At 60.3% G+C, this 24,011-nt stretch overlaps 10 protein-coding genes across 10 annotated transcripts; 5 read left to right on the top strand and 5 right to left on the bottom strand.

Moving 5' to 3' along the window:
* Positions 1-347: 347 nt before the first annotated feature.
* Positions 348-1,688, top strand: F751_5928 (Geranylgeranyl transferase type-2 subunit beta; the record flags this gene model as incomplete). Its single annotated transcript, XM_011402508.1, has 4 exons — positions 348-573; positions 740-806; positions 906-1,130; positions 1,340-1,688. The coding sequence occupies 4 exons, from the start codon at positions 348-350 to the stop codon at positions 1,686-1,688; spliced, it is 867 nt and encodes a 288-aa protein (XP_011400810.1).
* Positions 1,689-1,929: 241 nt separating this feature from the next.
* F751_5927 (Pantoate-beta-alanine ligase) lies at positions 1,930-3,445 on the bottom strand (the record flags this gene model as incomplete). Its single annotated transcript, XM_011402507.1, has 4 exons — positions 1,930-2,346; positions 2,605-2,688; positions 2,810-3,131; positions 3,429-3,445. The coding sequence occupies 4 exons, from the start codon at positions 3,443-3,445 to the stop codon at positions 1,930-1,932; spliced, it is 840 nt and encodes a 279-aa protein (XP_011400809.1).
* A 656-nt stretch (positions 3,446-4,101) lies between these two features.
* Positions 4,102-10,119, bottom strand: F751_5926 (Sn1-specific diacylglycerol lipase alpha; the record flags this gene model as incomplete). The annotated part of the gene is made up of 15 exons (XM_011402506.1): positions 4,102-4,235; positions 4,613-4,734; positions 4,885-5,000; positions 5,144-5,250; positions 5,363-5,502; positions 5,697-5,823; positions 6,056-6,480; positions 6,662-6,813; positions 7,010-7,636; positions 7,884-7,996; positions 8,316-8,531; positions 8,649-9,151; positions 9,342-9,465; positions 9,645-9,734; positions 9,864-10,119. The coding sequence occupies 15 exons, from the start codon at positions 10,117-10,119 to the stop codon at positions 4,102-4,104; spliced, it is 3,252 nt and encodes a 1,083-aa protein (XP_011400808.1).
* Positions 10,120-10,419: 300 nt separating this feature from the next.
* F751_5924 (putative DNA replication complex GINS protein PSF1) lies at positions 10,420-11,812 on the bottom strand (the record flags this gene model as incomplete). The annotated part of the gene is made up of 4 exons (XM_011402504.1): positions 10,420-10,602; positions 10,849-11,020; positions 11,573-11,640; positions 11,738-11,812. 4 exons carry the CDS (start codon positions 11,810-11,812, stop codon positions 10,420-10,422), a joined length of 498 nt encoding a protein of 165 aa, XP_011400806.1.
* F751_5925 (hypothetical protein) lies at positions 11,491-11,649 on the top strand (the record flags this gene model as incomplete). Its single annotated transcript, XM_011402505.1, has 1 exon — positions 11,491-11,649. One exon carries the CDS (start codon positions 11,491-11,493, stop codon positions 11,647-11,649), a length of 159 nt encoding a protein of 52 aa, XP_011400807.1.
* Positions 11,813-12,176: 364 nt separating the features above from the next.
* F751_5923 (hypothetical protein) lies at positions 12,177-14,058 on the top strand (the record flags this gene model as incomplete). The annotated part of the gene is made up of 6 exons (XM_011402503.1): positions 12,177-12,254; positions 12,696-12,811; positions 12,960-13,057; positions 13,214-13,350; positions 13,781-13,882; positions 14,008-14,058. 6 exons carry the CDS (start codon positions 12,177-12,179, stop codon positions 14,056-14,058), a joined length of 582 nt encoding a protein of 193 aa, XP_011400805.1.
* A 589-nt stretch (positions 14,059-14,647) lies between these two features.
* F751_5922 (hypothetical protein) lies at positions 14,648-15,104 on the bottom strand (the record flags this gene model as incomplete). Its single annotated transcript, XM_011402502.1, has 2 exons — positions 14,648-14,809; positions 15,057-15,104. 2 exons carry the CDS (start codon positions 15,102-15,104, stop codon positions 14,648-14,650), a joined length of 210 nt encoding a protein of 69 aa, XP_011400804.1.
* Positions 15,105-15,701: 597 nt separating this feature from the next.
* F751_5921 (Ribulose bisphosphate carboxylase/oxygenase activase, chloroplastic) lies at positions 15,702-21,470 on the top strand (the record flags this gene model as incomplete). The annotated part of the gene is made up of 12 exons (XM_011402501.1): positions 15,702-15,770; positions 15,986-16,433; positions 16,768-16,858; positions 17,078-17,219; positions 17,466-17,830; positions 19,096-19,366; positions 19,548-19,641; positions 19,879-20,034; positions 20,189-20,367; positions 20,578-20,686; positions 20,864-21,106; positions 21,301-21,470. 12 exons carry the CDS (start codon positions 15,702-15,704, stop codon positions 21,468-21,470), a joined length of 2,337 nt encoding a protein of 778 aa, XP_011400803.1.
* A 330-nt stretch (positions 21,471-21,800) lies between these two features.
* Positions 21,801-23,517, bottom strand: F751_5919 (Mitochondrial thiamine pyrophosphate carrier; the record flags this gene model as incomplete). The annotated part of the gene is made up of 4 exons (XM_011402499.1): positions 21,801-22,178; positions 22,509-22,886; positions 23,101-23,224; positions 23,483-23,517. 4 exons carry the CDS (start codon positions 23,515-23,517, stop codon positions 21,801-21,803), a joined length of 915 nt encoding a protein of 304 aa, XP_011400801.1.
* On the top strand, positions 22,080-22,355 carry F751_5920 (hypothetical protein; the record flags this gene model as incomplete). Its single annotated transcript, XM_011402500.1, has 1 exon — positions 22,080-22,355. The coding sequence occupies one exon, from the start codon at positions 22,080-22,082 to the stop codon at positions 22,353-22,355; it is 276 nt and encodes a 91-aa protein (XP_011400802.1).
* Positions 23,518-24,011: the final 494 nt, after the last annotated feature.

Raw genomic sequence — 24,011 nt, 5'->3', positions numbered from 1 at the left:
ACCCGTGTAATTACTTGCTCTCTGAATCGCCGAAAGAGAGGGAAGTCAGAGATTGAGATTTGTTCCGGCGGCACCATCCAATCGCGAGTTGGCGCAAGGGACATGGCATCAGCGGAACTCGACGCCCTCGCGACGGAGAAGCATGCTGCCTATATCGAGAAAGTCAGCAAGGTAACACCAGGCTGACTGTACATGCTCCCTCATCGAAACGGCTCGCGTTGACTTCCTCGACACATTTCCGGTACAGATCACTTCGGGCACACCCGACCCCAGACCCACACTGGATCAGACCCCCTACCCTGCAGGATCTGACCAGCTTCGAGTTCCACGCCACGGAGCACTTTCGGATGAGCGGGGTGTACTGGGGCGCCACTGCCTTGCACATCCTGGGCCAGCCGGAGCGACTGGACAAGGCCCAGCTGATAGCATGGGTGATGTCCTGCCAAAAACCCAGCGGAGGGTTCGCTGGCAGCGAGAAGCATGACGCGCACCTGCTGTACACGCTCAGCGCCCTGCAGATCCTTGCGCTGTACGACAGCCTGGACTTGGTGGATGCGTCCCAGGTGGCTGCCTGTGAGTGGGGCTGAGTTTTGGTGAAGGGGTGGGAACCTGCATTGCTCATTCGCACATCCCCCGCCTGGTGCAACGTCAAGACAAGTGGTATGCATTCAGTCTTTGCATCGGATGGCTTCTTGCCTTCCTAGCACACAATCGCAATGCTGTCCCCCTCAACAAGCAGATGTGGCCGGCTTGCAAAGAGGAGACGGCTCGTTTGCGGGGGATGAGTGGGGTGAAATCGATACCAGGTATGCCATGCCAGGACCATGCGTTGACCGAGAGCCTGGAGCCGTTCTGTACGCTCCCCAAACCCAACCGCACCCTACAACCTGCCCACCCCTGTGCAGATTCTCCTACTGTGCGCTGTACAGCCTGGCACTCCTACGACGGCTTGACGCGGCAAACGTGCCCGCGGCCGTGGACTTCCTCAGGCAGTGCCGCAACTTTGACGGCGGGTTTGGGGCGCAGCCCGGGGGCGAGTCTCATGCGGGGCAGGTGTTCACCTGCGTGGCCGCGCTCAGCATCGCCGGGGCCCTGGACGAGGTCGTCGACGCCGACCTGCTGGGATGGTGGTGAGCCTGTTGAGATGGGCCTGTGGGCTGGCGGCTCATGCTGAAAGGAGGGGGAGTGGGGGGGGGCTACAAGGTGTTTGGCGACATTGGTCTTGTAAATGCCGACGTGCTGCGACCTTGCGGCGACTGGCCCACTGTGCCACAACACCCCTCAGGTCACCCTTCATCCCTGCTCACTCCCACTCGCCCACACTGGACCCTTGTCTTAGGATCAGCGAGCGCCAGACACCGAGCGGCGGCCTGAACGGCCGGCCAGAGAAGCTGCAGGACGTCTGCTACTCCTGGTGGGCGCTCTCGGCGCTGAGTACGCTGGGACGGCTGGCTTGGATCGACGCCCCCGCCCTCACTGCCTTCATCCTGGGCTGCCAGGACCTGGAGCTGGGCGGTATTTCCGATCGTCCAGACGATGCGGTGGACGTGTTCCACACTTTCTTTGGCCTGGCAGGGTTGTCCCTACTGGGCCATCCGGGCCTGGCGCCCATCGACCCGGTGTTTGCCCTGCCTGTGACCACGGTGACGCGCCTGAACCTGGCCGCCCAGCGGTTAAGCTGCGCCTGACTGGGGCAGCCTCGCAGCCTGCTTCTTGAATGAATTACTGTGACACTCATCACGGGTGAGGCCGAGGCGGCGGGACGGAGCAGCAAGCAAACAGTGCTGGGGAGGGTGGGTGGGAGCAGCGAGCGAGGAAGCAGTGATGGGCAGGGCAAGGGAGGCGCGATTGCCAACCTCCACACCTCCCCAATCCATGCATGTCAGCAAAACTTATGGCCATAAATCGCCTGCGGCATTGCTGGCATCCTCACGCCCGTCCCTGGATCTCCAGGTTGTCGATCAGCCGCACCCGCCCAAAGACGACGGCCACGGCCAGCAGCACCATATGTGGCCCGGTCGCCAGGTCAGCGCCGGCGGCCAGGGGCCTGAGGCTGGCCGCGTCCACCAGCTGGACATAGTCCACCGCCCCGCCCAGAGCCTCGAGCGACCTCGACACCGATCGCTGAGCCTCCTGGACGGTAAGGGCCGACGCAGTGCCACTTGCGCGGCGCCGCGTGGCGACCTCCGCTTCCAGGGCGCGCAGTGCCTTGTAGATGCCGGGGGCTGCGGCGCGGTGATCGGGTGCCAGGAGCACGTTGCGACTGCTCATCGCCAGACCATCTGCCTCGCGCTGGATCGGGAGGCCAACTACCTCGATGCCAAAGTCCAGGTCGCAGGCGAGGCGCTACGGGGCAAATGCATGGTGGCAGGGTGCAGATTTGTGGCACGCAATTTGAAAGGGGGCAAGACACAGCAAAGTAAAGGCAGGGGGTGCTTGGCCACCATGCCAGGGAGCGGCGACAGGTTTGGTATGCCGGCAGGTACCCATGCATTCATCCCTGTGCAGAGAATGAGACCTGTCTGCAGAACGGTGACACCTTGACTACAGAACAGCAAGTACACTAAATAGCAACCCCACCCTGCCGCAGATACCCCGACCCACCTCGAGGATGCGCCACTGCTGGTAGTCCTTTTTCCCAAAGAATGCCATGTCAGGTTCCACGATGTTGAACAGCTTGGTAACCACCTGGAGGGACAGGGTGTTGATGTGTGGCGAAACCCTCTCCTGTGGGTCAGTGTGCAGGACCTCTACAAGAGACTGCACCACCTGCCAAACTTTCCACCCCCTCCACACTAACCCTGCGCACCGTGGCAACTCCTCTGAAGAAGTGTGGCCTGGAGCCCGCGCATAGACCCTGGGATAGCCCCTCCACATTGACCCAGGTGGAGTGTGCGTCCGAGGCAGCCTCGCCCTGAGCTGCACCCACCACCATGCTCGCATCACCCGACCCCAGCGAGCTTGACCCTGGATGGTACAAGGCCGCCGGCATGAAGACAGCCACACAGCCGGCCTTGGCCAAGAGGTCTAAATCGCGCTCGGTGCTGCGGGGGTACACCCCAAAGTCCTCATTGGCGGAGAATTGGGTGGGGTTGACATATATGGAGGCGATGACCACGTCGCATCGGGACCTGGAAGGTGCAGAGAAATGTAAATGGTGGGAGATGGCGAGAAGATGTTGCAGTGGTTGAGTTGCATGTGCGGCGGCCAAGTCACCAGGTCGGGAGCACGTGTAGCAGCTGATCCCCACCACCCTGGTGATCAGACTCACCCGGCAGCATGGACTAGGGAGATGTGGCCATCATGAAGGCATCCCTGGGTGGGTCGGAGTGCGACAGCTGCTTTCAACAGAAGGAGCTGAAGATTCAAGATACTGGAGGTGGCCAGGTGACCCACCATCCAGGACCAAGGCGAACAGCGCCCCTTACATTCTCCGTCCTACCATTGTCGGCACGAAACCGATCCGCTTTCCTGCTTTTCGCTGCTCTCTCGAGTAATTGCGAATGCCCGAGACATCCTTGAAAACCCGGGGTGTCTCAGACGCTGTCGGGTCTGGCTGTGACGACATGGTCACAACGGTAGGATTCTATGCCAGGATGACCTGATGGACATATAATGTGCGAGACTAATTATTTGTTGTTTGTGGGTGGCTTCGAACATTTGCTCAGCAACCGGTATAGAGGGGGGGGAACTCATGCAGTCGATTCCGGTGCGGAGCTCCTGCTCCTGTTCCTCTGATGACGGACACCTCCTGGGGGCATCTTTGAGAAACTCCATGCATATCACCCTATTTGTGCACCAAATCTGGGTGCACCTTGTACCTACTAAGCTGATCTGGTGGTTCATTCTCTCAAAGGGTCTTCCATGGCAAAAGCTGGGCAAAGGCGATCTCATACCCTCAAGAGGATTGCTGAAAAGGCACAAACATATGCCGGAACCTTAGTGTCATGCGTTGAGTTTCAAGGCAGATCACCAATAGATGCAAGTGGCAACTCGCATTCTGCATACAAGTCGGTTTCTACAGCTGTCGTAGGATCTTCAGTAACAAGGCAGGCAAGCCTGAGGCCAACCCCACAAGGAAGCGTGCGTCTACCTGCCCAATCAATCTGCAATGAGCTCCTGGTGCAGACTGCGCTGCTCGCTGGTCTGCCTCTCATATCTGTAGTGCTGCTGGGGTCTTCTCCCCAGGCGTCCTTGCCATTTGAATCCCCGCTTTGATGGTTTGGCATCCTCGTCTGTGCAGGGGTCAGGTAAGGGGACAGGGGAATGTTAGGCGACCAAGGTGATCACAACATCACCACGCGCCGACGACAACCAAGGAACATTCTTTGTGCGAGCGCATTCCGCTCACCTTTGGCTTTGCGGAGGGAGGCATGCAATGCTTCCCAGGCTGTACTACACAAGTGGTCTGTCAGCATGTGAGGTGATAACAGGATCCCCTCATCTGTGCAATGGATGTGTGAGGGGTCGAGTGGCACTTGTCGGCATGCAAATCATTAGCTATTGAAAGAGGGAATCCTAGTGTTCAACTTGAAAAGCATGGCACTGGTGGGATGGAGTCCTTTTCTGTTCAGCGTCGCATCTGGCAAGACCGAGCGCCCCCCTGTCTTACCGATGATGTCCTCTGGAGAGATCCAGACACAGTCCCATGCCTTCTTGCGCCGCGTCTTGATGGGCCGCACGAATATGAGACGTCCAGGTGGGTACATGCTCATGGGCTGCCCTCCAGAGACTCTGCATGATAGAGGCGGACAGCGTGACCCTCCTACCAGGGATCTCCCTGCAAGAAACTGATGCACATCACCCGCCATGCATGGCCAGGCTCTCCCACTGCGGAGCAGTTCAGACTCTAGTATCACACATGCCAATCCGTGTTCCCCACACCTGCTGTCATAGTATCCTCTCAACACCTCCAGTGACTCCTCTGGGATCTTGTCATAGTCCCAGAACAGATTCTTGAAGTCCTGCTTCTTCCTCTTCCACCAGGGATAGAATGTCACCTGTACAGATTGCCAAGGGGGCGAGTCCCCATTTCTTGCCCTTGCCTTGGGTCATGCCCGGGCCGCAAGGCCCTGTGACCCAGACAATCCGCGTGCAGACAGATTGGACAGCACTTACGCCGAGCAACCAGCCATGTCATCACCTTGAGCTTGGGCTGCTTGCACCTTGCCAGGGACGTCACCATCTCATCCATCAGCCTGCCCAGGTTTGCCACAGAGGCCCTGGGCACGGCATCCTTGCCCACCACAACTATGAGGGATCGAATACAGGCAGGCGGGAATCGAATCCTGAGCCTGAAACAATGGGCATTCACTCTCAACCATACGGGCATGACCTAAACCAACCGCGTCCCAGGCCCCACTCGTGGTAGTGAAGCTCGCCATGGCATGTGCCAGGTTCTTGCTCACGAGCGCGCCTGGGCAGCTGTACGCCAGGCACTTCAGTCCGGGGCAGTGATCCAGGAGCTGGAGGGAGATGAGTGCTGCAGCCCCTGCGCCGAGACTGTGGGCATTTGGATGGATGTTTGTATGAGGATGGAGGAGGCATGCATTGCTGGAGTTCAAAACTGCCACAGAGCATGGCAGGAGGCGGGCTCGAGTCTTGCAGCGCGCCGCGGAGTTGCGCACCAGCGTCAGGAGTTGACCAGAACACAAGCATCCCCATTGCAGACAAGCCTTCCGGTACCAATCGCTCACCTGTGTCCCACCACCATGAGCTGCCAGTCGTCCTCCAGCAGCTTCACCTTCATCAGCTCCCCCACCTTCTGGCCCGGCGACTTTTGCGCCCCCAGCTTGTCCACCGTGACACGTGGTCCGTCGGAATCTGCTAGCATGGTGCGCAGGGATTGTGCTTGTTTGTTGGGACCCCGGCGGGATGCATTCATCAGGCAAGGGCAGGGAGTCTGGTTGCATAAATCCCAGTTGGACACTTTAGTATCCAAGTCTAAAGTTACTGACGAGTTCTGGGCACCAAATCTCAGCCGACATGCCCTGCAGCACTCTTCCCTCGCACCACGACGTACAAGCACCCACCCCCCTCTCCCCTCTGACCTCACCTCTCGCCGCCGCGCGCTGTGCCTCTATGTCGTCCCCTTCGGCATCCCCTGGCCTGCCCGCCCCTGTCCAGCCCCCCGCGGGCAGCACCGCCGCGACGCCCTCGCGAATGGCCTGCCCCGCGCTGCCCATGGCCGCGCGCAGGGGGCTGGGCCCCGTGTCGGCGTCGTACTGGGATTCCCGCTGGGGCGGGCCCTCCCCGCGCGGCGCGGAGTAGTCGTCAGCCGCCGCCTCGCTGCCCACTAGCGGGGTCAGGATGCCCCGCTCCTTCATGTCCATGAAGATGGCCTGGGCCGCCGCCAGCATGCCCGTGTGCCCGAAGCAGGGGCCCTTGACGTCCTCCTTCAGGCTGACAGGGAGCAGGTGCTCCAGGCGCTCGCTGGCGACCATGGCATCCGTCACAATGTCGGCGGCAGAGATGGTACCCCTAATCGGAAGTTGCAAGGGGGGGTGGGGTGGGGTAATCAATGGAGCAGGTATATCAGTGGAGGGTGGGGACATGGCTGGCGCCGATGGAGAGGCCGTGACTGCGGGAGTGCACACATGTAGGACCCAGAAGGTGGCCGAAGCAGGCCAACACCACCCCCATCTCACAGAATTCACCGCACCTGATGGCCAGCACCACCGCCTTCTTCACATGGTCCAGAGCGATGAGGTAGGGCAGGTGCGCCAGCATCCGGTTGGAGCAGTTGAGGTGCAGCAGCTCGATGGTGGAGTCATCCTCCAGTTGCTCCAGCTCATTGAACCCTGAAAAAACCACCTGCAGGTGGTTTGTGGATGGAGTTGGGGTGGAATGGAGTTGAATGGAGGACATGTAAGGGGAGCAGCGCGCTGAGTTTATAACATCATGGCGCAGCAGGGGTGTGGGAACTTGACACGGTGGCTGAGCGCCATCCCTTGTACCCCAAATCAACACTCCCCCAACCCCCACACCCCCTCCCCTCTCCTCTGCTCACGTCCTGGGGCGCGGGCGGCTTCCAGCAGGCCATGTCCAGGATGCTGGAGGGGTTCTCGATCTTGGGCTGCAGGGAGTAGACAGCGTAGGCGTACTTGAGGAAGTAGGTGGCCTCCTCCAGGACCTCCACCCCCACGCGGTCATGCCGGCCAGCGTAGATGTCGGCCAGCGCCTCGGGCGGCAGCTTCCCTGCCAGGCGGTTGACGTACTGGGAAGGCGTGATGACGGTGGGGAAGCGCAGCGTAACGCTGGCCAGGTCGCGCACGCTGCCGCTGCGCGCCCCCTGGCTGGCCTCGGAGGGCAGGCGGCCCTCCGACCCCGGCGCGCCGGCCTGCCTGGCCGCCACCACGGCCTCGCGGGAGGGCAGCGGGTCCACGCCCTCCGGCACCGTCACCGGCGGGGGCTGGGTGGAGGGGCTGCTTCCCGTCGCGGGGGGCACTGATGGCGAGTCTGGGGGCCCGGAGTCAGAGACTCCGGCCGGGAACTCGGCGTCCTGGGTCCGGCGGGGAGAGCCGGGTGCCGTCTCCTCGCCCTGATTGGAGACGGAGGGGGCCTGCGTTGCGACGCTGGGGTTCAGCCAGATGGAGGAGGCGCCGTCTGCCAGCAGGGCCAGATCCAGCGAGGGGGCCTGGAGGTGGGAGATTGAGAGGAGGGGAAGGGGGGGTGGATCAGCTCCTCTCAAAATTCTTCATCCCGCAAGCATCATAGGGAGGACATCGGTCCCATGTCGCGTCCGGATACTGGAGGAACACGCCAGACAACCTCCAGCCAGCCGACGGCTGAAATCGACTGTAGGGTCACAGCGATGCACATTTGATGTACGATTGCCCCCTGCATCAGCAGCTGTGCAATGCCATTCCACAAACACAAGGCACCTTGTCCACTTGGAGAACCGCGTCCTCGTGGGTGGCCCCGATGTCCCCGCCACCCAGATCCTCCAGCTCATCCTGGATGGCATCCGCCAGTGCATCGGCCAATTCCCCCGCGTCTGTGCACGGGACAAGGACTGAGCGAGCTGGGGCGCTGTGCTGAACGGAGTGAGGGGGTGACGTGCCACTCATCTGGCACTCCAGTATCAAAGCCTGGCATCCAGTGCAGGACAGGCACTCAAAGAGGTCACAACTGGATGCAGGGCTGGGTACCGATGCACGTGCATGAGGCTCCTGCATGCCCAAAGATCACATAACCTGTCTCCCAAGGCCTCAATGCACTTTGACTACAGGCAAACACCTTGCTTCCTTCAGTCGCGTCCACGCTGGTGGCCAGCTTTCCCAACCCTTTCGCCACACTCTCCGACGCCTCCCCACCTTGCCCCGTGTTGGCAGCCAGGTCGTGGAGCTCGTTGGTCACTGCCACCGCCGCCGCCTCCTGCTTCCCGTCGTCTCCGCCCCCCGCCGCGCTTTCCTCGCCGCCCACCGAGGCGCTGGCCAGCCGATCCATCAGCGCCACGTTGCTCTCGGTCAGGGGCAGGCTGGCGGCGGTGTCGATCGCGACCTCCGGCGCCTCTGGCCTCGGCTCCCCACCTTCTACCGGCTGCCCCGGCGACACCAACTGCTCAAAGGTCACGATCTTCCTGCTGCGCGGGCCGGCCAGCCCCGGGCCCGGGTCGAACCGGCTGGGCCCCCGCGGCACGGTCTCACGGGGCGCCGCAGCCCTGCCCCGCTCCGAGTGCCCGCCCTCCAGCCGCCGCGTCAGACGGCGGCTGGCTGGCACGTCATGCACCGAGGAGCCGTCGCTGCTGGCCCCCGCCTCATCCCCGCTCTCCGCCTCGGAGTCCGAGTCGGAGTCGCCGGCGGAGCTGGCGGCCGTGCCGGGATCCGACCGGCTGCTCCGCGACCCCGTCTGGCGCAGCGCTTCGTACACGGGCAGCAGCGCCTTGGCCAGGCGCAGGCGCCGCCGCCGGTTTTGCGCGGCGGAGGTCAGGATCACGGCCGTCATCAGGTCGGTGGCCTCCAGGTCTACGTGCGACAGCAGGCCGGAGGTCAGCTCCGCGATGTTGGACAGCGGGGGGCGCTTGCCCGCTGGCCGGCGCCGCATGTTGCTGCGGCAGCACAGCAGCACGGCGATGCACTCGCACCGCTGCTCCCAGGAACCCTGCGACTTGTGCTCCGGGTACAGGTTGTACGTGATGGCGATTCCCAGCCTGAGCGGCCAAGGGCAGAAGGGGAGAAGGGGAGGGGGGTGGATTCATTCTGGGATGTCAGAGCACTGAGTGGGCCAACCATCCCTGCCGCAGCCCCACGTCAGCAACGCACTATCCACGGGAGGCACAATCAACCCAGATGATGACCCGAACACATTCATGCCGCTCCACCCCCACCCAACAAACTCACGCGATGATGGCCATCAGGCCCCAGGTGGAGTAGACGAGGATCCGCGCCACCACCCTCACGCCATGCCTGACGTCTGCCGGCCAGCAGTCGTCCAGCTGCTGATTCACGACATGGGTCCCAAATGCTGTCAGGAAATCAAGAGGCAGGAGCTTCGAAAATTTTATCTGTGAAGTATGCTCCTTTGGGCAATGCTTGCAATGTCCGAGAGACCTGATTCGGAAAGCATGCACGGAGGGGCCTCTCCTAGCCACTGCCGTCAGGCACCTAACGACATCGGCGCGCTGGCCCCCCCTGAACTCTTACCTGTGAACACGAACTGAGCGACAATGGGTAGAGTGCTGATGTGGAGGAGGGTCGGAACCCAGTGCCGTTTGGACACCTCGAATGGAGATCCTGCCAGGGAGAAGGGAGAGGGCTTTTGCAACTTGCTAGGTCTGCCAGCCTTACTGGCCACCTACTTAAACCGTCGATCCTCTGTACTAGGCCCACAAAAAGTAGTACAGAATAAACCTCATCACCCACCCTTCATTCCATGGATGTAGAGCAGGACGTCGATGATGAGATTAAGAACGAAGGCCCCAAACAGGCCGGCGAACAACGCCACGTACTGCCGCCCAGTCGCGCTATTGCACCCACTGGGCCATTCCCCTGATCCAATAGCACCGAAGAGGAGAACGCATATCCAGACAAAATGGAAGGCGCCGTTGATGGCAGCGGGGATGGGAACGATGTCGGTGCTGAAGTGCCACCTCCGGCCCCAAAGCCGGACGGCAGGCATGGCTTCGCGTCCCTATTCTCGTTCAGCCATGCCCCGGCGTGATAGAGGCAGACATTAAATATGTCGGGCAGAGTGCAATGCAACCACAGGTCCAGCCCCTGCAACGTGCGGGGTGCCGGATTGTCGGGTGCGATGCAGTAATTTTCCCTCTGCAGCAGTTGCGCAGAAGCTAGATGCGCCAACTTGAATCCTCATGCCCTGAGTCTCCACGATCCTTATGCTCCCTTCAACTCTCCCTCGTATGCCTTTTCGGCAGTATTTACCATGTCCTTCAGCTGAATCGGGCCAACAGTGTCAGGCCTAGCACGACGTGGCGGCCAGGAACTCGAGCACGCCATCCATGACCAGGGGGTGTGCTTCGTCACGCGGCAGCCAGTGGGACTTGCCTCGCTGCAAGGCCACCTTACCGCTGCTGAACATGACCTCCCCATAGTCCCTCAGAACACGTACTTGGACGAAAGGGTCCTCTGGGGGAGTGGGATCCTGTTGGAGGGCAGGTGTCAGAAGAGAGCTTGGGTAATGATAGCACTTAACACAAGTTTCAAAATCCGCCGTTTCCGGATGGATGATCTTAGAAGTTCACCATTCCTGGAGATAGGTATCTATCAATAGAATCTCCATCCTTGAATACTCCGAGACTCCTTTGTGATGATGATGTCACCCGGGTGCTCTCCCAGGAGCCTGCATGTGATCTCAATTCATGCCCAGCCACCTTGTACAAGCACCTACCGCTGTTAGGTCAAGTCCTACACCCAGTCTCCCAGAACGCATGTACTTGTTCAGGAGCTGGTCGTAGCCGGCAAAGTATTGGAGCTCGAGTGGGCTAAGGTTGTTCTGGACATGTGCGGGCAGGCTCCGGTGGGTCCATCGGAACTCCTGTAGACGGTCCGTTCTTTCCCGCCTGCAGCAAATGGGATGCGAGGAGTTGTAGAAGCATTTAGAGTTGCCCAGGACAATGAACAAGGGTGACTGCCGCTTATCGTAATTAAAGGCAAAGAACACATCAACGTTCACCCTACTTGATTGGCAGGTGCACATGTCTATCCTGCTTGGAAGCGCAACCATGCATGCACACGAGTAAAAGGAGAGTTCCCCTCAATGCCCTGCTACAAGCCGGCTCTGGACCTCCCGCGGCTGGCACCTTTTCAACATACATGTATGTGAAGAGGAGACGCTTGTTTCGAAGAATGCTGGCGTGATGCACTATCATCTCTGTAGCCTCCGCCTCGGTCCCTCTCCACGCAGCAGAGTCATCGTTTCCAGAGGGGCTGGCGGACAGAGTCTCTTGCGACTGGCTCTCCGTGAATCGCCGACGAGACTCACTGTGGGGTTACAAATGACGGCGCGGTGATCTTCCAAAATCTGCAGCACATGGATCACAACCACAGCAAAAGGACCATTCATGCTCCTCATCGCTCCAGCAAAGATACAGTATGCAGCAACCCGCACTCACTGGAACACGGCTGCAAGCCTCTCATGCTGCATGTTCACTTCGTCGATCACGTTACGAAAGGCCTCGTCCTACGGTAGGGTGGCGGTCGGCGGGTGTCAATATCTGGGGCCTGGTGGATGCGCGAAAAGCTGAACCAGACTTCGGTGCACATGCACACATACGCACGTTGTATGGAGGGATGACATCTTTAGGACAGCTGAGTACTTCCTGCACCAGTTCGAATGCTTGCTTCGCAAACATTCGGGTCGGGCTCCGTTTGTGGACGCAGACGTCAGACAATCTCGCACGGTCAGGACAAAACTGGGGCCGGTGATCAAGTCTATTGTTATTACTTTAGGGTAACGTGCGGATGGCCGTTCATCCCTCTTGAGGAGGGGTTTAGAACTGCTCCCAGGATTCGACAGGCTGCAAGACGTTCGTATTCAACCATCGCGAGGGTACTGCCGATGGTCCCGGAGAGTGTCGAATGGTTATGGGCAGTCGTGTTTACTTCTGTTAGTCGTGTGTCGCAGCAAGGGCGAGGATATCGACATCGGCGAGATAATTCAGTTGCCCCTTGCGTACATCGCATCCAGGTGGGCGAAGAAAAGGGTCAGTCCTGTTCATGGATTTCTTCAGGGGAGCCCTGCAGGCAGCAGAGAAGGCAGCCGAGATCGCCAAGAACGCCTCACAGCAAGGACTGGTAGGTTGTGGCTTTGTTTCCGAGAAATTCAGAATTCACCCCTTTGCTGCGCTCTCAAGATTCTACGCTGCAACGGGGCGGCAGGTGCTGGCAGGAGGAGCTGCTGAGCAAGCCGCAAAGAAATTCGGCAAGCTTGGCCTGCAAGAGAAGCTTGGCCCCCGAGCAGCGAAGGAGAGGAAGCCTTCACCTGATGAGCTGGCTGCAGTGGGCATCAATGACTCCTACCTTAACATGGTGTCCGAGCTGCACTTCAGTACCTTCAGGCAGGCTGGTTCTGGAGGGTGCCAAGATGCAGGGCGATCTGCCATTTCTGTAAGTCCTACTGCAGGCTTGGAAGCTTGCATGCCCAATCCTGTTGCCGTTCTTGAGCCCTCCCTCCTCTTGTACCTTTTCCCCACTGCATGCAGGGATTTTCCAAAGGACAAGCTACTGCCTGTACAGGGCCAACCTGTGGATGACCAGGAGTTCCTGCTGAACCCCTGGCAGATTCAGCATGCGACTCTTCTGTGCGCCGAAGCCAAGGACATCCATGAGCTCCGATTCATGCTGTGCCCAAGGTAAGTTGTTCCTGCGTGTCACTTCTCGTGGGAGGGCCTGCTGGGAAGCTCTTGGTGAGCACGGTGCTGGCAGGCCTCTCTGCACTCTCTAGTGTGAGACCGGCACGCAGAGCTCCACCTCATTTCCAATACCCTTGTTGCTGTCCAGGTACATGACCGACGGCCACTTCTGGCACACATACTTCAGCCTGATGAAGCCCCACCTCCCGGCAGAGTCTTTGACGTGGCCCATGGACACACCCTTTGGTGGGATGGGGTGCGGCAGGTCGACGTGATTTGCCTTCAGATGGACGCAGGGGATGGGGGGTGGTGAAGGATACATTTACACTTGTTCGTCCAGAAGCCTCTTGTAAACCAGCAAAGGGCCCTGACTTCCTTGGCCCATCCCACACCCCGGTGCAGTGAACCCCAAGCCTGAGCAACCAGCCGCCCCCGTGTCGTCCCTCCTCAGCGACTTCAGGTCCCAGATCCAGTCCCTGGGGTCCCAGGTCCAGGCCGCCGCCCACATGACTTCCGTCTCCGGCGCAGGCCCCGCCTCGGTGGAGCTGGCGGACACGGCCAGCGCGCGGGGGGGCCAGGGGCCCGAGGCCGGCGGCGTGGAGGCCCGGGACGCAGGGGCCGGCAGTGCGCCTGCAGGGGCGGGCTCCAAGCCAGAGGGCCTGGATGTGGACCCCGATCTGGAGGCCTACCTGCAGGCACGTGGCGGTGGGGATGGCGAGAGGCGGTAGCAATGTGTGTCTGCCGAGACATGCGTGTGTGGGGTGGGCTGTGGGCGTGCCGGGAAGTGCTGGGCCAGCGCTGTCTGGGGCATCTGACTCTTTGACAAAGCGCCGCGAGGGACACTGCCGCTGCCAATCCCCTGGCTGTGTCCCGCTACCAGTCGCCACTGCATGTGATGATGCCCTCAACCATACGCCACCGCACTGAATTGCCCTCACGCTCGACCAGCTTCGCACCCAATCACCACAGGTCGGTATTTCTGAGGAGGACAGGGGTATGGATGAGGAGCGAGACTCGGGCACCACCCCCGACCTCGATTTCGACGACTACCTCAACGAGCTGGCTGCCGAGGTGAGTGGCGGGGCTGACGCAAGGGGCTCACTTCACTGGATTTGCCTGGCTCCAAGGAGCGTGGTGCTCTCGATGCAAGCAGTTGCCATCCTGATCGTGGTATCCTTCATCCCCACATCGCCTAGGGAAGCAAGGAGGATGGCGGCGAGGCCGCTGACCCCACCACCCATCCATGATGGCTCCAGAGCACTCAAGCATGCACTGCCGTGAATCCTTAAAGGCATCAGAGAGGAACACAAACCTGTTCATTTCGAGGAAAGGCAAAAAGTGGGTCTCACTCGCTGGGGAAGTGCACCTGCACGCCGTGCACACCTGTACCATGAAAAGCTGTCAAACACCCCCCAGGAGACGCCATGGAGTGAAAAGGTGGATGGTAAAAGAGGGGACTGGGCTTGAGAAGAATCATTGCGTCCTCTTTATTGGTAGCACGGGAGGATGGGGAACGAGTCTGATGGCTACTGAGGATCCGCACCTGCGTGGTCGTTCTGTTTCTTTGCCTCTTCCGCCATGATTTTATCAAAGGCTGCAGACTTTGTCAGCATGATGTCCATCTTTGGCTTCTGTCGGTCACTGCAGGGGGTACGAGCAGCGCGAAGGGCTCATTGGCTGTTCACATGACACGATACATTAAGAAGCTTCAGGGGAGTTTGGCTGATCTGGATCTAGCATTGGGGGCAAGACGCAAGGAAGTTGACATCACTCAGCCAGCCGGCCATGCTAGAATTAGAACCCCTCAATCCATGGATTAAAGCACCTCACGAAAAATCAGCCATACCTGAACTCGTCCTTAAAGTGCTCCAGACAAGTGGTGAGCTTCACCTCATCCACAAGCTTGCTGTTCTTGAGCACCTCCGACAGGGTGACTAGGGAGCTCAGCGCCGTGCCCAGAGCGGTGATGTGCACACTCCCATGCTGCTGAAGGTGTCTCTGTGCTCGTATGTCGTGCGGGATGAGCTGAATGGATGGATGCAGGTCGTTCACAGGTGTGAACGGGCGGTGTCCGAGAATTACCCCTTCCCCCAGAGGCAAGGATCCACTTCCCTGGCAGCCCACCTTTGCCGTGCTCAAATATGTCATTGGCGATCGCTGGCTTGAGATCAGGATCCTGCAGGTCGATGGAAATGAAGCTGGACTTCCATGTCGATGAGCCAGCTATTTCCGAAAGCCCCCTCACCGGGACACACCTTGCCACGTCGGAGGGACTGTCGTCTGCGACCGCCATACTGGTTGAAGGGAAAGGAATTGATGAGAAAAGTAATTCTCAGTGACTCTCTTGTCGCTGTAGGGGACCGACCTGATTCAGAACCACTTTCGCGAGGTGGAAAAATTTGGCGGTAGTGCTCCGTACCGCAGGTACTCACCTTATCGCACATGGACGTAATCAGCACATGAGTTGACACCCTTAGCCCTCGTCCCGGCCACACGCATCCTCATCGAACTTCTTTTGACACAGCTCGTGCCATCCGCAGATCAGATCGGAGCCATGCAGTGTGCACGCGTCACTCAGCCCTCTGTTGCCGGGAACGGGATCAGGTGGGAAGGTGATGGTCGGGATGTATCCGTATGTTCTTCACAGGCGGTCACCCGGAAGTTTACAAGATGGAGTTCAAGTTTCTGACACATTAAATTATCTTACAACTCCGTAGGACCGCCCAATGTGGTGTGCAGCGCCCTCCCTCGGCGGTCATGATGGTGGGTGAGGGTTAAGCTCATGTTAGAGGTACCCTGGTGCGTTCTGGTGATGCTCGCGGCCGGGTTCGCCATCCATACTCCCCTACCCCTTCCCGTGCAGTCTCAGGCCCGTCCCAGCGTTCGCTGCATGGCCAAGCCCAACCACAAGGGCCGCTGGTCCCACATGGATGCTGGCAAGGATACCTCTGATGACCAGGTGTGGGACAGGGGAAACATGCTGGGGCTGTCATGAGGTCCCAGGGAGCACAGAACAGGCTGATGGTCTCCAGTACTTTCTCCTGCGACTACTCACAAGCTCCTGTAGGCCAGTTAAACTGGAGACAGAGTCGTGGGTGTCGATGAGGGATCGATGAAGGCCCCTTGTCGCTCCGATTCTCATTGCCGTCCCCCCTTTCCTCCCTCTCTGCACAGCAAGACATCCAGCGCGGGCGCGACATGGTGGACAGCCTGTTCCAGGGAGGCCAGGCGATTGGCGGCACTCACAACGCCATCCTTTCCTCCGAGGAGTACCTGTCCACCGCCCAGCGCACTCTGGGCAACATCGAGGACGGCTTCTACATCTCCCCAGCCTTCCTAGACAAGCTGTCCATCCACGTGGCCAAGAACTTCCTGGACCTGCCCAAGATCAAGGTGCCCCTGATCCTGGGAATCTGGGGAGGCAAGGGCCAGGGTAAGACCTTCCAGTGCAACCTGGCCTTCAAGAAGCTGGGCATCGCGCCCATCGTCATGTCGGCGGGTGAGCTGGAGAGCGGGAATGCGGGTGAGCCCGCCAAGCTCATCCGCCAGCGCTACCGCGAGGCTTCCGACACCATCAAGAAGGGGAAAATGTCCTCGCTCTTCATCAACGATCTGGACGCAGGTACTTTCTTTTTGTGTGTTTTTTTTGGGGGGGGGGGGTCGGAGGGGGCAAGTTTATGGAAGTTGTCTGTCAGAAGTGCACGACGTATGGTGTTGGGTTGCAGAGCTCGCCCGCCTGCATTCATAGAGCAATGGAGATGCATGTTTTGAGAAGGCCACCGCTGCAGGGTGCTTGTACACCAAATCACCATTCCAATACATGGAGATGTAGTCTATTTCATCGACCTGAATGCTGAGCTCGAGCTCCAAGCCCGTCGCCAGTTTTGCTTGGAATGCCCACCCTTCGAGGTTGAATGACAAACCATGCTGCTCACATTACTTCTCCCCGTGTGTAGGTGCTGGACGTATGGGCTCTGCCACGCAGTACACCGTGAACAACCAGATGGTGAATGCCACCCTCATGAACATCGCCGACAACCCCACCAAGTGCGTGGGGGCGGGGGAGGGGCTCTGGACACCTGTGGCGAGCATCGTTCTGACACCATGTGAAAAGCACACACGAGGGATCGGTGGCATGCTGCCTTTCCTGTGTGCTCACCATCCCATTGCTCACAGCCTGGCACACTTCTCCTCAGGAATCACCCAAAACGAATCATGCCCTGCCCTGACCACCGCTCCCACCCGCCCGGCCCACGTGACCCGCAGTGTGCAGCTCCCGGGTGTGTATAAGCAGGAGGAGATCCCCCGTGTGCCCGTTGTGTGCACGGGCAATGACTTCTCCACCCTGTATGCCCCCCTCATCCGCGATGGGCGCATGGAGAAGTTTTACTGGGCCCCCACACGGGAGGTGGGCGACTGGGGTGATCTCTGCCAAGCTTGCACTTGCTTGGCTGTGTCTGACTGCAGCTGGCAATCACGTCAACGTGTGCTGTATGATCAGAGGGGGTCCCCTCCAGTCTGTGGGTGGCAGCAGCTCATGGATCTGAGCCTGTTGGTTTGGTGTATTCCACCCCTTCCGCTGCCCCACTTTTGGGGCGCTTCTCCTCCTAGCCTTTTACTCAACCATGTCCCCCCCCCTTTATTCACTCGGCAGGACCGTGTTGGTGTGTGCAACGGCATCTTCCAGCACGACGACGTCAATCTGAAGGAGATCGAGAAGCTGGTGGACGCCTTCCCCGGTCAGTCCATCGACTTCTTTGGCGCCCTGCGCGCCCGTGTTTATGACGACAAGGTCCGCGAGTGGATCTCCGGCACCGGCATCGAGGCCATCGGCAAGCGGCTGGTGAACTCGCGCGAGGGCAAGGTGACGTTCGACAAGCCCATGATGACCCTGGACGTGCTGATGAAGTATGGCAATGCGCTGGTGGGCGAGCAGGAGAATGTGAAGCGTGTTCAGCTGGCGGAGAGCTACATGTCAGGAGCTGCCCTGGCCGGCTCCACCGGCTCCTCCCACGCCGAGTGAGCGGGGGAGGGAGTTGTCCCGCAGGGGGAGGGGACAGAACGTAAGCAGAGGGGGTGCCCCCGCTCAGGAGGCCATGGAGGCTACACCTATCTGTACCAAGCATGCTTGCGTGGATCTGTGTGCCATGGGATGGCAGTGTCTTGCCCAAATTCTTTGAGGAGAAGAACAGGTGATGCATCGATTGCACGCTCCATAATGTTGACACCATCACGTCTTTAATGCCCTTCACGCCGCACATGTGAGATACACCCCGGGCTAGGAGGACAGCAGGCACTCCACTGTACCTTTGGGGACACTGCTGCCATGAAATTAGCACCCTGACCTTTGAGAATATGCACAAGGGACTTGTGCGTCCCGCGACGCACCCCAACTAGGGTGCTGCACCACCACCGCAGCATTTGCCGACGGCGTGACAGACCCGTTCTGGCCCATCGGCGTCACCCTGCGCAGATTGGACAACACTTAGATTATCCAGGTAATATTCTAGATCGAAAAGCCTTCATCGATGAGGATCGAGCGTGCCAGAACGTCCGCTGAAGTTCATGCTGCACCACTCTCTGGAGGCGAGGAGACAAGCCTTCTGTCAGTCGACAGGCTCAGAGAGCACCAAGCTCGCTGCAGCGGATAAATTGATGAACTATAGAGCAGTATTCCTGGTTGGAAACTGGTGAAGTCGACCCTGAGGTCAGCTGAGTACGCCACCACCTTCTTGGTTGTCCCCACCTTGTGGACTCCCTCGATGCTGTGGAGTGAGTTCCCCCTGCTGATACTCCCGAGCCACTACTGAGAGCTTCAATACCATGCTGGGATCCTCAGGTAGATGTCAGTGGGTCGACATGGAGGGCGGGCCCCTCGTGGGCCTGCCTCCAGCTGTCACTGGCGAGGACGGCCACGCCGTGATGCCTGGAGCAGCATTCTTTGGTCGCCCTGATGCTCTTCCCACCCTGATGCTCCGCCCCTGACCCTCAGAGCACAAGCGGCTGAGGACACAGGAGGGCGGCCTCCCTCCCACCGATCTGCACCCAGTGGGGTACGGACCAAGCTCCAGCATGCACCTGCCTCAGGATCTGGAGGGCGGCCCTGCGCTCCCACCGTCCACCCAGCACCAGCCATCCCCAGGTCCAGCCCCCTCCACCGGCCAGGAGGTCATCCAGGCCGAAATCGTGGTGGACGTGGCGCCTCTGAGCCCCCGCGAGGGGGGCCCGCGAGGGGAGGACGGCGCCGGCCCGCCGCCGGCCTTCGGCCCGCCGCCGCTGAGCAGCCTGGCTCGGCCCCTGGAGCCTCTGAGCGACGCCGCGCTCCAGCTGCTGCAGTCCCAGGGCGCGGCGGCGTGCGACCAGGACCTGCGGGCGATGCGGCACGACGATGAGCTGGCGCTGCTGTCGGCGCGGCGCGGGCTGCAGGTCCGCTTCGTGGTGAAGGCGCTGCGCACCTACATGCCGCTATCGGAGATGGTGGTGGAGGCGCCGGAGTTTGCCACGGTGGAGTACCTCAAGCGCCGCATCTTCCGCGCCAAGCTGCAGCGAGGGGAGGTGCGCGCGGAGGAGCAGGGTGGGCGAGGCAGATGCGATTATGTCGGAGGGGCCTCAGCATCGCTGTGGCCATGCTGGGGTGTTGAGGCTCAGGGTTTGAGGGGCACGCCTCGCGGCCAACACATGGGCCTTGGCTGCATGCCCTACATTGATCCCCGCCTCGCACTGCCCCACCTCGCAGTACCTCCCTGCCTCCCGCTTCGTGCTGAGGAAGCGTGTGATGGACGGCAGTCACGTGCTAGGCATGGACAGCATCCCGTCGCGGTCCAGCAGCGGTGAGATGTGTCCTTTGCCAGGATGCTGGGGATTCGCGTAGCAGAACGATTGGCAGGGCCATGCTGCGCATGGCTCTGTAGTGTGCGCAGCCTGTGACCGCGCTGGAGGCAGTCTCACACCTCCAATGCAGGCGCAGGCGGCTGCGTACGCATACCATCTCCGATGGGAAGCCCCTCTGTTCTGTGTGCAACCCCTGCCTCGTATCATGCCCTTTTTCTTACCACGTGCATCTTCAGGCGACGAGGTCTTCCTCTTCAACGAAGGCTACATGGCCCCCGGCATGTTCGAGGTCTTCATCCAGTCAGCACCCTCGAGTGGCGACAGGGAGCGGCAGGCCCGGATGCCCGTTCTTGCCAGCCCGCATGCAGCCCAGGACATGCCCCTGCATCTGGGTGAGTGCCTGCTTGCGGTGCCCTTGCCCGCCCTGGTATCATGCAGATGGCTGCATCAGCGGCGCTGCCGCGCGGCAATGCACACCCATCGCTGGAACTATCGGGCTCGCACCCTCCTGCTCCAATCCTCTCAAACCCCCTCCCCCCACCCCAGTGCACTTGGACAGCGAGGGCCATGCCTCCTTCCGGCAGATGCTTCAGAGCGTGGACCCGGGCATGGGCTACCTGCCCGCCGGGGCACAGACCATGGTGGAGCCCCGGCAATCCCAGGAGGGAATGGGCATGGGCCTGAATCTGCCCATGGCCCACGGGTCTCTTCTCTTGAACCAGCAGGTGACCCCATGAACGCCGGTGCAGATGGGGCAGGGGAAGGGAGACGGGTGGGATTTGTGAGACCCAGGGTGCGTGGTGCATGCCTGGACCTGCTTACAAAGTGTGAGCGGCGAGACAGAAGGACCTCTGGTACCTTGCTTGCTCCGAACCGCAGCCCACCTGACGCTGCCCCCAACCCACTCCTCCCTCTTGTGCACCACATGGCGACAGTTCCTGGACCCCGCCTACATCTCCGGGGAGGAACAGCCGGGAGCGCAGGCCGGCGGCAGCCAGGAGACCAGATTCAGCGCTCGCAATCGCCGCCAGACGGGGCGCTGGGGTCCGGACGAGGTGCAGGCCCTCATAGAAGGCGAGCGGCTGGGCCAGGCACGGGGGGCTTGCCATCGACCGTCCTTGTGCGTCCTTGGAGTCCCCAACCGGCTCAACGTCCCGGAGCAACACCATGGCAGCCGCGTACACCCCTCAACCCCAACCCCTTCCTCGCTGCCACCTCCAGGAGTGCGGGAGATGGGGACGTCCTGGACCCAAATACACACCGCGTACGTCCGCAGCGGTCGCATCAACGAACGCCGCACTCAGATGGACCTGAAGGACAAGTGGCGGAACCTGGTGCGGCTGGTGACGCACCCGGGCCGGCACTCCAGGGGCGCGGAGCTGTCCAATGACCAGCGCCAGCTGATCCTGGGCATTGTCTTCAGGCCACCGGATGCAGGGGGGGATCCTCCGGCATCCTCCCCAGGTGCGAGGCTGCCTGTGTGGGCAGCGATCTGTGAACGTGTGGCCGCCAGGGACTGGGCCCGCTTTATTCGCCCTGGAATGCTTGGGGGGGTGCCTAGGGTACTCCTTGTGAGTGTTCTCTGATATATTCTCGGCATGCCGGGACACATGGTAAAGGAACCTTTGAGTCCCCACCCAGCCTCACACCACCCACAGGCAACTCATCCAATGCTGAGGGCGTGGTAGGACACGGGAATGACAGCGAACAGCTCGGGGTGGAAGTGGAGGAACAGGGCGAGGAGCATGGGTCGGGCGGCCATGCCGCCATGCATAGCAGTCAGTATGGCATGGGTGACCTCTACCCGCCAGACACCATTCAGGACTGACACCCGTCCGGGAGCCTTGTCTTTAAAGTCGCCAGGACAGACCCAACTGCATGTCAGGGGTTGGGCGATGCCGCATGGGTCACCGACTGACACTCATCCCCAACCTTGTCTCCCCGCTGCCGTGGCTGTCTCGTGCTCCTTGCAGCTGGGCTCGACTGTCAGCAAACTAGCCCTCCATCAGATCCAAACACCCCTCTCCTGTGCAGCCTTATAATTCTCGACACGTCCATCCATTGGAACTTGAGTTTGTGCTCGTTGAAAATCAACTTGAATACATGATGTAATAATATCAGTGTGCAGCAGGGCACCACTCTTGGGAGGTCAAGAAGCTCACTCCCCCGACGCTGCCTCGGACCTCCTGGCCTCCTGCGCGACGCTGAGCCAGCGCAGGAAGAGCTCGTACGCCGCAAACGTGATCGCCGCCGAGGGCCCCGCCTTGAGCACGGAGGGCGCCACGCCCTTGTACAGGCCCGCAAAGCCCTCTCGCCGGTAGATGTCAGCCAGACAGCCTCGCAGGGAGCGGGTCGCGACCAGGGCCACGCGCTCACCATAGGCAGTGCTGCGCGCCAGTCCTGCGACCTGCACCCTTTTCTTCGCCACATCCAGCGGATGGGTGGCCAGCTTGGCCAGCAAGCCCGACGCCAGGCCGCACACGAGGTGCTGCACATCCTTGGATCCGGGCAGGGAAGGGTAGCGGGCCCGATGTGCCTGCACAAGTTGCAAGAGGGAGAGGGAGAGCAAGGTGGACGCCATGCTTGCCAGCTGTGCTTCAAACTGCGTGCGAAGACGGCACAGCAGTTCGGAGCCGCCAGTGGGGGCTGTCAGGTACAAGGTATCAGCAGCCATGGCCGAGATTCTGGACTGGACACCATCCTTGCTCAATGAAGATAACACGTGCCAGCTCATACTTCCAAGAATGCACCGGCGCGCCATGGCAGTTGTGGGTGTGCTGCTGTATCTGCGCCCTCCACCTCGCTGACACCTCTGGCTTCTACCAGACACGCTCCCTCAGGAGCCCACCCCACATACAAAACTCACCTCCCAGCACTTGTTGAAGTAGTCGTATAGCCCAAATTGGAGAGCTGCGTAGGGGATGATCTCCAAGATGGTGATGCCCATGCCCCGATACAGTCCCGCCGGGCCATTGTTGGCGACGATGCCCTTGGCAGCATCGGCCATGCTGTTGTACACCCTGGGCACCCCCTGGGCTGCCAGGGTCGTCCGCAGCAGGTCAAAGGGGTAGCTGGCGACCGTGCCAGCAGCCCCCGACAGGGCGCCCGTCAGGAACGAAGCGGCGGGGTGTGTGTCCACCCCCCATCGCTTTGCCAGCTGCCTGCTCTGCTGGACCGTGAAGAACTGGGCAGCGGTGTATGGGACAGACAGGAGCTGGCCCGGGACAGTACCTCGCCATAGTCCCTGCAAAGTGGGGCAAGAGTGCCCGGGGGGCTTGCGGAGTGTTGCTCTCTGATTGACGCCAAGCCTGCACTGCGCCGGTCAAATGCTCTGACATGGTCCTCTGAGCATCGGGTGGTCTTGTCACAGAACTCCTCACTGGGTGGACAGTCAGTTGGTCTATCGACCGACACAGGCTCAGACCGCTCACACCCTTCCTCAGGCATCCATTCCCTACCTGGATGCCTTCCTCTTTGACAATGGTGGCGAGAGCCTGCCGAATGGACGTGTACTTGGAGCGGACGAGCGGTCGGCCGGACTGCGCTGCCGCATGCCAGACAGGCTCGAGCTGGACTTGGAATCTGATCTTTAGCACGTCCAGGGGACCAGTGGCGAAGCGAGAGACAGCACCAGCCAGGGCTCCTGCAACTGTGGACGCAACCGACGACGCATACTGATTCTCAGAGGACGCCTTTCTGCGGTCGCCTGGCTTGGAGGCCGTTCTGGGGTCAGACTGGCTCGGTTCAGCTCTGCAGCCAGAACGGTGGATGTAAGATGAAAACTACGCGACGCAAATAGTATGATGTCCTTACTCTTGTCAGTATAACCCTGCTCCACACCTGGCGGGGGAGCTGACCGGCGTGTTGACGCCCATGGGACTGGGGTTGCGGCGAGTGCAAAAAGCCGCTACTCCCTTCACACTCACGCCATTTTATAGAGACAAAGTCGGAGAAGGTAGGGAGAACGGTCTGCACTATGCCAGGGCCATCATTTTGTGTGGGTTTGTTGGGTGCTGCATAGTGGTGCTGGGAGGGCGCGGAATCCGCTTTTTGGACTGCTGGCGACAGCCTCAAAAACATCCCAAGAGGGGTTGCACCGTCCTTTGGGGCATCTGTGATTTCTTGTCGAGTCTCACATACATTGGGCTTGGCTGCAGTCATTTGCTGATCTGGGGGCCTCCTCCCTGCATTGTGGCGGATGTCCCTTCCATTCGGAATTTAGATCGCATGATGTCGCCAGCTCGTGGCGGAGGGGGCCGGATTAAAACACAAAGTTCGTTCGGAGATTCATTAACCCATCGTTCCCAGAATATGCCGATGCTTCCAAGGCCAACATTGCGTGCTGTGTCCGTCATAGTCGATGGAGCTT

Source organism: Auxenochlorella protothecoides, assembly GCF_000733215.1.
Source record: "Auxenochlorella protothecoides strain 0710 unplaced genomic scaffold scaffold75, whole genome shotgun sequence".
NCBI classification, from domain to species: Eukaryota; Viridiplantae; Chlorophyta; class Trebouxiophyceae; order Chlorellales; family Chlorellaceae; genus Auxenochlorella; species Auxenochlorella protothecoides.
Note: the sequence above shows the minus strand (reverse complement) of the source record. Positions and strands in the feature narration are given on the sequence as shown.